Source organism: Staurois parvus, unplaced genomic scaffold, assembly GCF_062004578.1.
Source record: "Staurois parvus isolate SC_StPar_1 unplaced genomic scaffold, SC_StPar_1.0 ptg000211l, whole genome shotgun sequence".
Classification (NCBI taxonomy): Eukaryota; Metazoa; Chordata; class Amphibia; order Anura; family Ranidae; genus Staurois; species Staurois parvus.
This window is the reverse complement of record NW_028318007.1, coordinates 279022-296993: the sequence shown is the minus strand read 5'-3', so window position 1 is coordinate 296993 and position 17972 is coordinate 279022. Positions and strand designations below refer to the sequence as shown.

The following is a 17972-nucleotide window of genomic DNA, read 5'->3' as shown; positions in this document are numbered from 1 at the left end:
TATTGTACAGGGCTTTTTTTCTCAGAGAATAGGTACATGAACTCAACTATCCCTCCCCACACCCATGCACACCCATGCATCAAGTAGAAGGTGTGGACAAATTTTGCTAACAGTGGGAGGTTATTAAAGGGACATTTAATGCCATTAGTGCAGAGTTCAAGGGTAGGCTACATACAGAGAAAAGAGTTCAAGGGTACGCTACATGCAGAGTGCAGAGTTCAAGGGTAGGCTACATACAGAGTGCAGAGTTCAAGGGTAGGCTACATACAGAGTGCAGAGTTCAAGGGTACACTACATGCAGAGTGCAGAGTTCAAGGGTATGCTACATGCAGAGAGCAGAGTTCAAGGGTACACTACATGCAAAGTGCAGAGTTCAAGGGTATGCTACATGCAGAGTGCAGAGTTCAAGGGTACACTACATGCAAAGTGCAGAGTTCAAGGGTATGCTACATGCAGAGTGCAGAGTTCAAGGGTACGCTACATGTAGAGTGCAGAGTTCAAGGGTATGCTACATACAGTGTGCAGACTTCAAGGGTACGCTACATACAGAAAGCAGAATTCAAGGGTACGCTACATGTAGAGTGCAGAGTTCAAGGGTACGCTACATGTAGAGTGCAGAGTTCAAGGGTACACTACATGCAAAGTGCAGAGTTCAAGGGTATGCTAAATGCAGAGTGCAGAGTTCAAGGGTACGCTACATGTAGAGTGCAGAGTTCAAGGGTATGCTACATACAGTGTGCAGACTTCAAGGGTACGCTACATACAGAAAGCAGAATTCAAGGGTACGCTACATGTAGAGTGCAGAGTTCAAGGGTAGGCTACATACAGAGTGCAGAGTTCAAGGGTACGCTACATACAGAAAGCAGAATTCAAGGGTACGCTACATGTAGAGTGCAGAGTTCAAGGGTATGCTACATACAGTGTACAGAGTTCAAGGGTACGCTACATACAGAAAGCAGAATTCAAGGGTACGCTATATGTAGAGTGCAGAGTTCAAGGGTAGGCTACATACAGAGAGCAGAGTCCAAGGGTACACTACATACAGAGTGCAGAGTTCAAGGGTACACTACATGCAGAGTGCAGAGTTCAAGGGTACGCTACATACAGAGTGCAGAGTTCAAGGGTACACTACTTGCAGAGTGCAGAGTTCAAGGGTATGCTACATACAGAGAGCAGAGTCCAAGGGTACACTACATACCCTTTACAGCCCGTTACATAAAATTAGAGCTCTTCTTTTACAGGATGTTGAGATTTGAATCCTTTTATTATAGTGATAGGTCCTCTTTTGGGTGTTGGGATTGCTTTTCTTTGGGAATTCCTGCATCCGCTTTTTCATGAATTGGTTAGAAGTCTTTGAGCTCATATTGAGAATGACACACTTTAGGAATCTCCTATGATTTGTCTGTTCAGTTTGTTCCCCAATGTTAACCTTGGATTGAGTTTTTGGAAAGACTGGAGATCTCCTATGAGACTGCTGAAGATAGAGGAACCCAAGCCTGAGCACTATGGAAGGATAATATATTTTTCATAATGGATATGTTTGGCTGGTCCTGAGGTTCTCCTGAACATTTAAAGGAACCCACCACCAGCATCTTTAGGTGCACCATGGGATCAATCTCCATTACATTTTACATGAGGCTCTTTATCTACTAACAATAAATAGAAATGTTCCGGGACGTTGCGCTTGTTAATTGATGGTCATCGTTGTATGCAGTTTTTAATAAAATCATTTCTGCTTGGCATCTGTTGTTGGGGCTGCTGTTGAAGTGATGTGCTGTTGATGTGACAAACCTGCAGCCAGGTAATTAGCATTGCAGGGCAGCTTGTTGCTCTGCCTCTGCTGGACACACCAAAAAAAACTCTTTCCTGTCTGTAAGTCAGGAGCTTCAGATACATTATATCACAATATACAATGTTTTGAAATGTACTCTGTGATATCTTCCCTGTAGACATACCTGGGTGACATGGAGCCCCCTAAAAATATTGTGAAGATTGCCGTTCAGATGATGGGAGCATACCCCCAGCTGATTGAGCTAAATCAGGTATAAACTGGGTAAAAGGACAGTTTTGGGGGGAGATCTTCATCCTCTGGCTTCAACACACCACCCTGTAGGTTTGTGACAAACAGGGGGCACTCTAACACATTGCTTTTCTGTTTCAGAGCAAACCGCTGTCTGCAGTCCTGAAGGATGTGTGCGACGCGTAAGTGTCACAAAGGTGCTACGAGCCATTTGTAGGACCTTGTAGATAATGTGATATTATTTTTATATTAATATTGTTATTATTATAAGGGATTTTTTGGAGAAAATCTCTTCTAAGAAGCATTACACAGATTAGAGGATCTGCAGACAATCCAGTGAAGAAAGGCAATCCTTAGAATAAATATTAGTAATTCACCATCATGCTCATCCTTATACAGGTGACATTTATATGCTGATACCTGACAGGCGACCCCATGGGAACTAAAAGAGTGCATGCAACAGGCTGACAATGCTGCGGCTAATTGCACAGAAGCAGGGGCGGACTGACAACTCATGGGGCCCCCGGGCAATAGGGGATCATGGGGCCCCTGTGTCCTTGCCCAAACTCCAAAAAGCCTATGAAAAAGCTACCAGGGGCATCTCATGGGACCCCCTACTTACCCCAGGCCCTCGGGCAGTGCCCGAGTTTTCAAATGGTCAGTCCGCCCCTGCACAGAAGGTATTATTATTATTATACAGTATTTATATAGCGCCAACAGTTTGCTCAGCGCTTTACAATATAACGGGAGACAATACAGTAACAATACAGTTCAATACAAGAGGGATTTGAGGGCCCTGATCCTGGGAGCTTACAATCTAGGAGGGCGGGGCTGGTGGTACAAAAGGTAGTAACTGTGGGGGATGGAGTGGTTGGAAGAGTAGAAGATTCCAGTATTAGCTGAGGGCAGGATAGGCTTCTCTGAAGAGATGGGTTTTCAGAGATCGCCTAAAAGTGAGCAGAGTAGGCGATAGTCTGATAAATTGGGGTAGAGAGTTCCAGAGGATGCAGGAAGCTCTGGAGAAGTCCTGGAGACGAGCATGGGAGGAGGAGACAAGGGAGCTAGAGAGTAGGAGGTCTTGCGAGGAGCGGAGAGTACGGTTTGGGTGATATTTAGAGACAAGATCGGTGATGTAATTTGGGGCAGAGTTATAAATGGGGCAGTGCCTAAAGGTGAGAATACACGATTAGAAAATCGAACGATCGGTCATCCGACGACCGAGAGGTGTTCGTTCTTTAGTCAAAATCGTGGCCCACATTAACCTAAAAAAATTGTTCGTCGGGCAATACGTAGTGTTGACGTCTTCTGTACAAGTGGAAGTGATGCGGTGTGCGTGTGACATTGTAGCCACGCCCTTCCGGCCAGAACGAGTGATATACACAATTACCAGCAAAACTATTTGCATAAAAGAAGTGTATATGGTGAGCAGGGGTGGACTGACCATTTGGAAACTCGGGCACTGCCCAAGGGCCCGGGGTCAGTAGGGGGCCCCATGAGATGTCTCTGATACCTTTTTCATAGGCTTATTTGAGTATGGGTAAGGACACAGGGGCCCCATGATCCCCTATTGCCCGGGGGCCCCATGAGTTGTCAGTCCATCCCTGATGGTGAGACATGATGCCAAACAGTAAAAAAATGATTCTTGGTTCACAAACAATTAAATATCTTCTGATAGACTGAATGATGGCTAGTAAATCCCTGGCATGTTAGCTCTTTGTTGCCATCTGATTACTATAATGGAATGGTCCTTGGACAGAAATAACATTTTAAAACTTCTATAAGTGGAAATGGCACATTTTTTGCTGGAATGAGGAAGGGTTAGATCCTCTGTCGGGATTGTATTGTGATCTGTGTCCCCATTAGTGGTATTTCCCATCAAGTGATACTTCAGAACAGGAAGTGATGAGAAGTCTCCTCAATGGACACACAGGCAGCATCTCCAAAAATGTTCTCCAAGGAGACTTAGAGAACTTCCATCCAGATAGAAAATAAAACATTCTAGCTGAAACTGAGGAAATAAAGAAGAATTTCACCCTTAGAGTTGAGTGATAATATGGGATGTAGAAGGTCTTATTGACTGTCTGTATGGTCTTCAGGTGGAATATCAGTAATTCCGAGCAGTATGCCCTGCAGTATGTGGATGGACATCAGGCATATATCACTGAGCTGGTGAGTACTTCTGATTGGGGGTGATCCTTGAACACAAGAATATTGAGGAAATGTTTTGTAAATCTTATCCCAGCTTTTTCTTGTCACATGGTAAGATTTAGCATATGAAGAGCCTTGTGTCCTTTATACCAAGCTCTGACTGTCCATCTTTAGATATCACACAATAACACATAATGAAGCTGATCAGGTGGACACCCTACAGTGTTCTAGATTGATCCATTTTTATTTAATTTTTTTCTAGAACAGAATGGAAATAAAGAATGGCAGCATTCTGAAACTGACCACATCCCCGGTAAGTTCCCCAGTTGCCTTATGAAGTTTGGATTAAGCTGACCCTGACCCAGACGCTAACTGTAACCCTAACCCTGAACCCCTAAACCTAAGTCAGCTAATGGAAGCCATAAGGGAGTCAGGTGTTTCCGTAAGGGCTAAACTACACATGTAGTGTACCGAATTGGGGACAATTGTGCCATGATGTGACCAACTTTGGTAAGTAATCTTGGGTTGATCACTGCAGTTGTAGATCATTGGTCACTGGTGAAGGTTTTGCATGGTAGACTGCCTGAGAATCCCTAAACAAGTGAGAAGTGAGTGAGAAGCCTCAGATTGAAGCAGCTGTTTTGTTTCCAGGGTCGCATTCTAATTCCAGGGTAGCGAAGCTGAATGTATTAACTCAAAATGAAAGTGATGTGGGTGCCATTTTTATTACTATTATTATTATTATACAGTATTTATATAGCGCCATGAAACCAGTGTACAAGCTGAGTGTTAGAGAAAGGCAGTAAGTCTTCTAACTCCAGTACTCTATTTTGCTGGTTGAGATTATTCCCCCATCACTCTGGCACACAATCCAGATTTTCTCTGGATCCAAAGAGTCAACCACTCAACCTTTTTTCAGTTCCAATAGTAGCTTTTTATTAAATTTTTAAAAATACTGTAGAAAGGGATATGGGAACTCTAAAACTTGGCCCAATCCATGAACATTGGAGTCATGTCCAGAACAGCTGATAACCTTGGCCAGGACAAAGAGTATTGTGCAACAATGGTAAAAGAGTATTGTCCTACACAATGGTACTCCAAGAAAGTCTCTTTTGTAGTTGATCCTCGTACAGGAACTGGGCTCAAAGATCTTATTGTCAATATTTTCGAATATAAAGGCTTGTGAAAATATCTCATGGTAGCCTAAAAAAAGGGGGTCAAACAGATAATGGTAGACAGGTACAGATTTTCATTGATTATCAAATATGGTCAAAGTCATTACTTGGCCCAGTTGGCCTGTTTTTGGCAGCTCACCACTCAGATGAGGATTCCCCCCAAAAAAAGGACAGTAACCCAAGTTGAGAAATCCAAGTGTAATAGGTCAAAGAGAGCATCAAATGAAAAATCAATAGGAGTCCAAAGTATTTATTGTTCAACTGGTTACAACAAGCAGGTCAAAAGAAACCCAGCACATTTTGAGGGCCACAAAATCCTTCTTCACCCTAGCCCTGATGAAGGGAAATTCTGTGGCATCCAAAATGTGCTGAATGACTTTTCACCTGGTTGTTGTACCCAGCTGGACAATAAAGGCTTTGGACTCCCAGTGATTTTTTTCATTTGGCGCTGTCTTTGACCTATTACACTAAAATAAAATAGGTGTCTTGCTGTGACAGAAATGTTTGATGGTTCCTGTAAAAAACCTGCCATAATCCAGAAGTTTTTTCATTCTTCATTTTTTCCCCTGGGATATAAAGGACAAGGAGGCCAGCAGCCTATGTAATGGCGTTCAGAGTCACAATCTGGATGTGAGATCCGAGTCTCTGAAGAAACTGGCTGATTTGTCTGGTGATGTTACATTTGCTCAGGAATTCATCAGCCGTGATGGACTCTGTATTCTGGCCAGGATGGTGGAAGAGCAAAAAGAGTAAGGGTCAATAAACAAAAACTCCATTGCCATTATAGCTTAATACATATTTCACAGTTGCTGTTCTTCACTCCTTCTTTGTTCCTGTGGTGGAAAGTATAAGATCAAAAAATATTGAGACTATTCCTTATGTAAAAGGGTTGGATTGGCTGTAGGTCAATAAAATGTTCACCATGGTTGACTAAAATAGGACTGTACTATATGAACTTGAGGGACATTTCAGATTACTCAGAACTCTGTGTACCAGCTCTCTGCACTACACTTCCTAGTGTGTGACCAGTTTTATTGTCAACTATCTGAGCCAGCAGGCAATTGATTAACTCAATTTCTGGATATATTTCTCAATATCTCTTACCAGTTTAAATATTATGGATATGGTGGCTACCTTCCAAAGTGGTAAGGTGCCTTTAATGTTGGACTAGGGCACTTTTGAATACGGTGGACATTCTGGTTATTCTATGGAGGCAGTACAATATTCTGTACATGTTTCTGGTGTTGTGGTGTCTTGCCACAAGTGCTAAAAAAAAACAAGATGAGGACAGCAGCAATTATATCAGTAGCTTCTTACTGTTACAACCTATTGTCAATCTTCTGACATTCCACTTAGGCCACCTGCTTACCAAGTACCCCTCTCACAGGGTCCTTTTCTTACATTTATTTAGCATAGCTGTTGACGCTTAGCTACTGAAGGTCAAGAGCTTTTCTTGAATAGCCATGAAATTACATGCCAGAAACTTTCCTGAAATGCATATCATTATATGTGGTTGATGCAAGTCAAGTAGCATGAGATGAGTGCCCTTGAAAGCATTGCATCTTTTAACTCCCACTGGATCGAAACTTTAGTGTGCACGTTTTTACAAGAAATTGTCCACGTAGCTTCCCATTACAGGACTCCTGTACTTTGGGAATCAAAATGTTGTCCAACTGGCGCTTCAAGCCGCTTTCACCTGCTGAACAATTTTTTAGCATTTTGTTGAGGGTCATTATCCATTTCAGGCATATTGCCAGATGTTACCCGATCACATAGATTTGTAGAAATTGATTTCAGCCCTTCATATTGGTTCACGTTCCTGTGAGTTTTTCTTTCCATTGTGTCTTTTTTGTTGACTTTGTTTTTTACCTCCTTGCCCGGGAGTGACAGTGAAAGGTGGAATTCAGTTTTGCTTGCTGTAAAATAATTCCTGAGCTTGATGGGAACGTAGCCTCCACCCTGGGAACAGACTCCACCCTGAGAACATAGACTCCCCCTTGGGGACATTGACACCACCTGGTGAACATAGACTCCACCCTGGGAACAAAGACTCCACTCTGAGAACATAGACTCCCCCCTAGGAACATTGACACCAACCTGGGAACAGAGACTTCCCCCTGGGAATATAGACTCCACCCTCGGAACACAGACCCCACCTTGGGCACAAAGACTTCCTCCTGGGAACATTGACTCAACCCTGGGAACATAGACTCCCCTCTGGGAACATTGACACCAACCTGGGAGCCTTGACTGCACCCTGGGAACAAGGACTTCCCCCTGGGAACACAGACTCCACCCTCAGAACACAGACTCCACCTTGGGCACAAAGACTTCCTCCTGGGAACATTGACTCCACCCTGGGAACATAGACTCCCCCCTGGGAACATTGACACCAAACTGGGAGCCTTGACTTCACCCTAGGAACAAGGACTTCCCCCTGGGAACACAGACTCCACCCTCGGAACACAGACTCCACCTTGGGCACAAAGACTTCCTCCTGGGAACATTGACTCCACCCTTGGAACATAGACTTCACCCTGGTTGTTACGTTTTACCAATAATGATGGCAGATGTGTCTTTTCTGCTTTCTCTCCTTTTTGTGGTCCTTCATACCACTGTCCTATATATGGATGAAATTTAGATAAGAGAAAAGGGAAGAGCCCTCAAAGGAGTGGCCGCTTTCTATGGTCACCCAATGAACTCTTCGGGAATTTGATATTAGGGTAGATACAAATGACCCCTTTTTCGTGTTTGCTATGGGGATCTTCAGCTCTAATGATACACATTTTCTATATGCAGACTCCCTGTGCACCTGGTTTTATGGTATGCAGGAAAATAGAAATTACATTTTAAAAGCAGCTTCTGAGTAAATAACTGGCTATATGTCTTTTGAAAATACTGAAAGCTGGCTGGAAATCTACAATTTATAAACGTAAAGACATATGATTTAAATTAAATAAAAATGTGTAGTGGGAAGCCCATGGTAGTGAAATGTCTCCTGTCTAAAACATCATCTTCTTCTTCTCTTTACAGGCCAGGGGAGGTGATGTGCCACACTCTGAGAGCCATTGCTGAGCTGATGGAACACGGCTTTGTGTCTTGGGAAACATTTAGTACAAGTTTCATTCACAAGGTGCGCACCAACAACTGGGAATAATTTAAATATGAGGAACTAAATATACTTTTCACATTTTGCCCTTTGCAGCCAGCATATGACAAGAGCCAACCTGGTACTTTAGGGTTCAGATATCTTTTACTGCTGTGCTGTGGACAGCCCTGAACAGAGGGGTCATAGGGTACACACAGCGAAATGACTCAGAGGAGAAGCCGCCTCACAATCTCTTCTCCTCCTGTACTAGTAAGTACTGTTGGAGTTAATGTTGGGCTCTCTTATAAGAAAAAATGGCAAACATTGCATACACATTGAATGGAACCATTCTATGTTAAATAGTTATTAAAAAATAAGATTTGTATACAAATAGAAAGAATGATGACAAAATATAATTATATAAAAACTTTAAAATATAAAATTTACCAGAAATCAAAAGAGTTTCCCAGTAAAAAAAAAAAGCTCAGCATAAAAGCAGTAATAGGCAAACATATAGAAATAATTGGACCCCCTTCCTCTGGGTACATTTATTAAAAACCTTCATGTATACCATGTTGTCAGAACTTGTAAATTTAGGTCACGTGAATCATCTGTTCTGCTGAAGGCTGCCACCTGGTCTTCAGATCACATGTTCTTCCATCTAAGGCAGTGGTTCTCAACCTGTGGGTCGTGACCCCTTTGGGGGTCGAACGACCCTTTCACAGGGGTCGCCTAAGACCATCTGGGAAAACACATATTTCCGATGTGTAAAGAGCAGCTACTGTGTAGAAAGCAGCTACTGTGTAGAAAGCAGCTACTGCGTTGAAAGCAGCAGTATTGGAGGTAAAATGACACTTCATGAATATATAATTACTGGGTAAATAATTTTATGGTTGGGGGTCACCACAACATGAGGAACTGTATTAAAGGGTCATGGAATTAGGAAGGTTGAGAACCACTGATCTAAGGCAAGCAAGCAAACATATTCTTCTATGTAAGTCTGAGAAAAAAATATATCAGGAAACAGATATATACTATATCTCAAATGCAACACACCAAGATGGTGGGCTGGGCTAAAATTGTCCTGGAGCAGCTTACAGGGATCCAAATCATGAGCATCTTTGATTTGTGACCTTCCATGGTGCTGGTAAAAAGTGATGTGATCTACAAGCTATGGGACTTGCGAATCAATGTTATATAGTTACATAGTTTGGCTGAAAAAAGACAAAAGTCCATCCAGTTCAACCATTAAAAAAAAAGTTATAATCCTACACCCACAGTTGATCCAGAGGAAGGCAAAAAAACCCCAAATGTGTTCCTACTATGACCTGATTTTCCCATAGCCACCAATCAGATTAATATTTTATTGGCCAGTCTAATGTTGACTGGTGGGGGTAGAAGTAACTTCAGTTCTGAAAACACATCAATTCTATTTGATATCAGGCCAGGGGCGGACTGACAACTCATGGGGCCCCCGGGCAATAGGGGATCATGGGGCCCCTGTGTCCTTGCCCAAACTCAAAAAAGCCTATGAAAAAGGTACCAGGGGCATCTCATGGGGCCCCCTACTGACCCCGGGCCCTCGGGCAGTGCCCGAGTTTCCAAATGGTCAGTCCACCCTGTATCAGCCATTTACCTGGACAGGCATATAATCTACATGACATTTATTAGCTGTGCACTACACTTCATACATAACCAGACTTTGCTCTCAGCTGACGTTTGCTTCTTTGTGTCCAGGTGGTGACATTTGTGAATATGAATCTGATGCTGGTGGAGATCACACAGCTGGCGCTGGTCATCCTGGAGAATGTGCTGCAAAGTAACACCAAGCTTGCAGTGATGGTCAAACAAGAAGTTCCTCTGGAGCGACTTCTTACTTTACTGCAGCTGTAAGTCAGACTGAACTGTGCATGATATTGGGTATATTGAACATGATCATACTGCATGGAATGATAGAGCAGAACTATAGCAGGAATAAAGTATTGTAGGAACACAATAGTTCTGTTCCAGGAACATAATACGTTCGTTGTATCATAATCCTGTATTAATAGTAATACAACAATGACATTTATCTGCATCAAAGAGCCAGAAAGTGAAAGTTATATGAAGAACTAGGGAGCACAACTGGGGGAATCAATGGTGGAGAAGGATCTGGGAGTTCTGGTAGATCACAAGCTTAATAATGGCATGCAATGCCAAGCTGCGCTCTCTAAAGCGAGCAAAATCCTCTCTTGTATCAGGAGATATATAGACTCCAGAGAGAGAATCATATTCCCCCCGGTACAAATCATTAGTAATACCTCATCTGGAATATGCAGTTCAGTTTTGGGCACCAATTCACAAAAAGAACATTGGGGAACTGGAGAAAGTACAGAGAAGGGCAACCAAACTGATAAGAGGCATGGAGGAGCTTAAGCTGGGATATGATCACCATGTATAATACATAAGGGGGGATATGATCTCCATGTATAATACATAAGGGGGGATATGATCACCATGTATAATGCATAAGGGGGGATATGATCTCCATGTATAATACATAAGGGGGATATGATCTCCATGTATAATACATAAGGGGGGATATGATCTCCATGTATAATACATAGGGGGGGATATGATCTCCATGTATAATACATAAGGGGGGATATGATCTCCATGTATAATACATAAGGGGGGATATGATCTCCATGTATAATACATAAGGGGGAATATGATCTCCATGTATAAATACATCAGTGGTTCATATCATTGCCCTTCATAGTAGCTTGAGGATAGGTGGTCAGTGTTGCCGTAGCCTGTGGGCCTGCTTGCCTTAATGGAAAAGGCTAGAGGTTAGGTGGTCAGTGTTGTGGTGTATAGGTTAAGTACAGGGGCGGACTGACCATTTGGAAACTCGGGCACTGCCCAAGGGCCTGGGGTCAGTAGGGGGCCCCATGAGATGCCCCTGGTACCTTTTTCATAGGCTTTTTTGAGTTTGGGCAAGGACACAGGGGCCCCATGATTCCCTATTGCCCGGGGGCCCCATGCATTGTCAGTCTGCCCCTGGTTAAGTATTGGGGTATAGAGGTTAGGTGGTCGGTGTTACATGCTATAGGTTAAGTATTGAGATATAGAAGTAAAGTGGTTGGTGTTGTGGTGTATAGGTTAAGTATTGAGGTATAGAGGTTCGGTGATCAGGGTTGTAGTATATAGGTTAGGTATTGGGGTATAGAAGTTATGGGTTGGCATTGCAGTGTATAGGTTAAGCACTGGGATATAGACTTTAGGTGGTCAGTGTTGTGATGTATAGGTTAAGTATTGGGGTATTGAACAAATGAAAGCAATTAAATATTCTCTAATTACTGTTGTTTAACCTTCTCCCAGAGAACTCCATAATTATGAGCTTCCACCTTCAGCCTGTAGTATGGTATTGTTACTGTTCGGTTTGGGTACATTTGTGATGCGGTTTGAGTTAGATCACTAATTGTCTATTTCTTGCAGGCCTAATCAGCCTCTGCAAATTAAGGTGATGGCTCTTCTTGTGGCTCTGCTCCAGAAATCTGTAAATAGGGAGAGAGCGGTAAGAGCACCCATGAGCAATGGCTGAATATCTGGGAATTGAGAGTGAGTGGTAATAGATTACATCATAGATGATGGCTGAATGTCTGGTAATAGAGAGTGAATGGTAAGAGAGCACATGAATGATGGTTAGGTGTCTGGGAAATAGAGAGTGAACAGTAAAAGAGTGCATAGATGATGGTTAAGTGTCTGATAATAGAGAGTGAGCAGTAAGAGAGCACATGGATGATGGCTGAGTGTTGGTGAATAGAGTGGGCGATACGAGAGCACATGGATGATGGCTGAGTATTTGGGAATAGAGAGTGGGCGATACGAGAGCACATGTATGATGGCTGAGTATTTGGGAATAGAGAGTGGGCGATAAGAGAGCACATGTATGATGGCTGAGTATTTGGGAATAGAGAATGGGCGATAAGAGAGCACATGGATGATGGCTGAGTACTTGGGAATAGAGAGTGGGCGATACGAGAGCACATGGATGATGGCTGAGTATTTGGGAATAGAGAGTGGGCGATAATAGAGCACATGGATGATGGCTGAGTACTTGGGAATAGAGAGTGGGCGATACGAGAGCACATGGATGATGGCTGAGTATTTGGGAATAGAGAGTGGGCGATAATAGAGCACATGGATGATGGCTGAGTACTTGGGAATAGAGAGTGGGCGATAATAGAGCACATGGATGATGGCTGAGTATTTGGGAATAGAGAGTGGGCGATAATAGAGCACATGGATGATGGCTGAGTATTTGGGAATAGAGAGTGGGCGATACGAGAGCACATGGATGATGGCTGAGTATTTGGGAATAGAGAGTGGGCGATAAGAGAGCACATGGATGATGGCTGAGTATTTGGGAATAGAGAGTGGGCAATAAGAGAGCACATGGATGATGGCTGAGTATTTGGGAATAGAGAGTGGGCGATACGAGAGCACATGTATGATGGCTGAGTATTTGGGAATAGAGAGTGGGCGATACGAGAGCACATGGATGATGGCTGAGTATTTGGGAATAGAGAGTGGGCGATAAGAGAGCACATGGATGATGGCTGAGTATTTGGGAATAGAGAGTGGGCGATAAGAGAGCACATGGATGATGGCTGAGTGTTGAGGAATAGAGAGTGGGCGATAAGAGAGCACATGGATGATGGCTGAGTATTTGGGAATAGAGAGTGGGTGATACGAGAGTGAATGTATGATGGCTGAGTATTTGGGAATAGAGAGTGGGCAATAAGAGAGCACATGGATGATGGCTGAGTATTTGGGAATAGAGAGTGGGCAATAAGAGAGCACATGGATGATGGCTGAGTATTTGGGAATAGAGAGTGGGTGATACGAGAGCACATGGATGATGGCTGAGTATTTGGGAATAGAGAGTGGGCGATAAGAGAGCACATGGATGATGGCTGAGTATTTGGGAATAGAGAGTGGGCAATACGAGAGCACATGGATGATGGCTGAGTATTTGGGAATAGAGAGTGGGCGATAAGAGAGCACATGGATGATGGCTGAGTATTTGGGAATAGAGAGTGGGCGATACGAGAGCACATGGATGATGGCTGAGTATTTGGGAATAGAGAGTGGGCGATAAGAGAGCACATGGATGATGGCTGAGTATTTGGGAATAGAGAGTGGGCGATACGAGAGCACATGGATGATGGCTGAGTATTTGGGAATAGAGAGTGGGCGATAAGAGAGCACATGGATGATGGCTGAGTATTTGGGAATAGAGAGTGGGCGATACGAGAGCACATGGATGATGGCTGAGTATTTGGGAATAGAGAGTGGGCGATACGAGAGCACATGGATGATGGTAAGTGTCTGGGCAGCCTGGATAAAATGTGTGTGAAGTCTTCCCCTTATATCTGTGTGTGGTAATTACAGACAGTAGAAATGTCAGCTGCTGTTCACTAGCTGCGTATTACAGGTGACAGGACTGTCCCCTCTTCCAGGATATGCTGGAAATTCTGTGGAAAAAGAATATGAGGCAGTTCATCCATAAGGTGAGTGTTATGATGATACTTCTTGTACAGAATCCCAAAACAGTTCAGTAATCTGTAATTTTCCCTCTCTGCAGCACATTATTCATGGCTGGCCTGTCCTGGGAGATGAAATGAGCCATTACCTGTATGTCTTGCAATGTCTAAGCCTAGGCCTGTTAGAAGATTGGATGAAGACCCCAATGGACCCCAATAATGCTGTAAGAAACCTGCAAGGAATAGAATGACCCCAGAGGTTGGGGGCCCTGAGATGATGTACTTGTGTACTTTCTTTGATTTCTCAAATGACCCATATAATCCTAATATACAGTGGGGATCGAAAGTTTGGGCACCCCAGCTAAAAATTTGTATTAATGTGCATAAAGAAGCCAAGGAAAGATGGAAAAATCTCCAAAAGGCATCAAATTACAGATTAGACATTCTTATAATATGTCAACAAAAGTTAGATTTTATTTCCATCATTTACACTTTCAAAATAACAGAAAACAAAAAAATTGCACTCAGCACTCTTGCAGCAAATCCTTCTACCTTCCAGAAGTTTCTTGGCTCTTTTTCAGCACTGCTTAGCTTTCTTTTATCAATTCCCAGCTCTCTTCCAATAGTTCTTTCACTCCCCAGGCAATCCCAGCTTTCTTCCAGTGGATCTATCTGTTTTCCAGTTGTGGCAATCTGTCTCCCCCAGCAGTCCCAGCTCTCTTCCAATTGATCCAGCTATCTCCCAGTAATCTCTTAGCTGTCCTCCAGCAGTTCTGTGCTCTTATTCAGCATTTCTCAGCTGTCTTCCTGCATTTCTTAGGTGTCTTGAAGCAGTTTCCAGCTCTATTCCTGCTTTTCCTAGCTGTCTTTAAGCAGTCTCAGCAAATCTATGTACCTTCTTGAAATTTCCAGTTGTCTTCCATCAGCAGCTAGCTGCCCTCTAGAAGTCCCAGCTCTCTTGCAGCAAATCCATCTACCTTTCCATAGATCCGAGCGATTTTCAGCTTTCTTTTTTTATTTCCCAGCTTCCTTCACTCACTCCCTCAGCATCCTCAGCTTTCTTCCAGCGGATCTATTTGTCTTCTAGTAGTTGCCAATGTCTCCCCATAGTCCCAGCTATCTTTGAGTGGATCTATCCATCTTCCAGTAATCCCAGCTATCTTTATGCAATTCCCAGTCACCTTCATGCAGTTCCCATCTGTCTTCCAGTAGTTCCCACCTGTTGTCTTGCAGTTCGCACCTCTTATTTAGCAGTTTCTAGCTGTCCTACAGTTCTCAGTCGTCTTCCCTCTTTTTTTAGTTGTCTTCCAGACGTTCCCACATCCTATTTAGTGGTTCTATGCTGTGTTTCCACAGTTCCCAGCTCTCTTCCAAATTATATTCATCATGTCCTGATCTTGGTATACCACGATCCAATGCACCATAGAGGCCGGTTGTCAGGGAGCAAGTATTTTCCAGTCCCTCCAGTTAATTAGTGTCTGTTGAAACTTCTTATTTTCTCACCTGCAGGAGCAGCGTCAACAACTCCAGAACCTTCGAATTGTAGCTTTTCCAAATGAGGGGGATGAAGAAGGTCACATGTCCACGGACAGACGACGTTCACTTTGTGCCAAGGAATTCCGCAAGCTTGGCTTTATAGTAAGTTAGTAACCATCACCAACAATTACTGACAATGATTAGGTTGGTTGGTGTCACCTCACTTTAGTATGTCCAAGTGTGCATTGTGAGAAGGCACAGAACTTATCACATGTTCCCCTATACCCAGGACATCTAGCATAGAGTCGATGTGGTCTCATGCAGGGGCGGACTGACCATTTGGAATTTTGGGCACTGCCCGAGGGCCCGGGGTCAGTAGGGGGCCCCATGAGATGCCCCTGGTACCTTTTTCATAAGCTTTTTAGAGTTTGGGCAAGGACACAGGGGCCCCATGATCCCCTATTGCCCGGGGGCCCCATGAGTTGTCAGTCCGTCCCTGGTGTCATGTATATATTTTTATGACAAACTTGTACTGGAGGAAGCCTAACTTAGGGTGGGGGGTCCAGGTGTACATTTATATGCCAGGTGTGTCTACCAGTGGATGCCTAGCATAGGGTGAAGGGTTCTCAAGGGCACATTTATATGTCTTTTTCTTTTTTTTACATAAATAGGAAACATTGCATCTTAATGTAGTCTTATAAAAAGAATACTATTATATATAACCCCCTTCAGATGTCACTCTTATCAGATAGCTGGTTTCTATGAACAAATAGAGCTGTAAATCAAGCTGATGCTTAGATGACCCATAGTTTTCAGGGAATCCTTAATCATGTATTTTTTATAAAACAAAGATTTCACAATCATAATTAGAGATGAGCGAATTATTCAAAAATTCGATTCGGCTGATTTGCCGAATTTCAGGAAGAGATTCGATGCAAATTAATTCGCTACGAAGTTAACTTATAAAAAGGGTTTCTAGGCTTCAGAGAGCCTTTAAATTAGTGCAGAACACTGTACCTTTAATTTAAATGCCCTTGGAGATGAGGAAGGAGAAGGAGAAGGATGAGAAGAAGGAGAAGGATGAGAAGAAGGAGAAGGATGAGAAGAAGGAGAAGGAGAAGGAGAAGGAGAAGGAGAAGGATGAGAAGAAGGAGAAGGATGAGAAGATGGAGAAGGAGAAGGATGAGAAGAAGGAGAAGGAGAAGGATGAGAAGAAGGAGAAGGATGAGAAGAAGGAGAAGGATGAGAAGAAGGAGAAGGAGAAGGATGAGAAGAAGGAGAAGGATGAGAAGAAGGATGAGAAGAAGGAGAAGGATGAGAAGAAGGATGAGAAGAAGGAGAAGGATGAGAAGAAGGAGAAGGAGAAGGATGAGAAGAAGGAGAAGGATGAGAAGAAGGATGAGAAGAAGGAGAAGGATGAGAAGAAGGAGAAGGAGAAGGATGAGAAGAAGGAGAAGGAGAAGGATGAGAAGAAGGAGAAGGATGAGAAGAAGGAGAAGGATGAGAAGAAGGAGAAGGAGAAGGATGAGAAGAAGGATGAGAAGAAGGAGAAGGATGAGAAGAAGAAGGATGAGAAGAAGGAGAAGGATGAGAAGAAGGAGAAGGAGAAGGATGAGAAGAAGGAGAAGGATGAGAAGAAGGAGAAGGATGAGAAGAAGGAGAAAGATGAGAAGAAGGATGAGAAGAAGGAGAAGGATGTGAAGAAGGACAGTTCTGTGACAGTTTCTGTCTATTTCTGACAGTTCTGTGACATTCACTCCATACAGCGGTTTCAACCGCTGTATGGAGTGAATGTCACAGAACTGTCAGAAATAGGCTATTTCTGACAGTTCTGGGACATTCACTCCATACAGCGGTTGAAACATTGTATCTATTTGTTTCCATAAATGGATCCATTTATGGAAACAAATAGATACAATGTTTCAACCGCTGTATGGAGTGAATGTCACAGAACTGTCAGAAATAGCGGAGCTCTGCAGATACACTTAGAGGAGCTCTGCAGATACACTTTTTGCCGGCTTGGAATTCTTCTTATTTTCATCCTACTTCTTCTTCTTCTTCTTCCTGATCCTCATCCTCTTCTTCTTCTTCTGAGGATGAGGATGAAGAAGAAGAAGAAGAAGAAGTAGGATGAAAATAAGAATTCCAAACCGGCAAAAAGTGTATCTGCAGAGTTCCTCTATTTCTGACAGTTCTCTGACAGCTTCTTCACATGTACAGCGGTTGAAACATCTGTATCCTAAATGGAAACTAATAGATACAATGTTTCAACCGCTGTACATGTGAAGGAACTGTCAGAGAAATGTCAGAAATGGCGGAGCTCTCTGCAGGGACACTTTTGCCGGCTGATCGGGAAAAATCCGATTCGCGCACCCGAAGTAGGCAAATATTCGGATTCGACGCGAATCAAATTTTTCCTGAAATTCGCATCGAATTCCGGTTCGCCTGGTTCGATTCGCTCATCTCTAATCATAATCAAGTGATATAAAATATCAGTTTCAAAATGTATAAACTTAAAACAAACACAATTCAAA

General features: G+C 43.1%; 1 protein-coding gene across 1 annotated transcript in view; it reads left to right on the top strand.

The window, feature by feature from the left end:
* The window catches only part of ELMO3 (engulfment and cell motility 3), a 37498-nt gene that overhangs the window by 1764 nt on the left and 17762 nt on the right, over nt 1-17972 (top strand). Inside the window, exons 2-12 of the mRNA XM_089678863.1 lie at nt 1950-2042; nt 2162-2202; nt 4117-4189; nt 4431-4481; nt 5923-6092; nt 8377-8476; nt 10169-10320; nt 11912-11990; nt 13939-13989; nt 14064-14186; nt 15472-15600. Coding sequence (XP_089534989.1) covers nt 1965-2042; nt 2162-2202; nt 4117-4189; nt 4431-4481; nt 5923-6092; nt 8377-8476; nt 10169-10320; nt 11912-11990; nt 13939-13989; nt 14064-14186; nt 15472-15600 — 1047 coding nt within the window. The 5' untranslated portion in view covers nt 1950-1964. The remainder of the gene's footprint in view (nt 1-1949; nt 2043-2161; nt 2203-4116; nt 4190-4430; nt 4482-5922; nt 6093-8376; nt 8477-10168; nt 10321-11911; nt 11991-13938; nt 13990-14063; nt 14187-15471; nt 15601-17972) is intronic.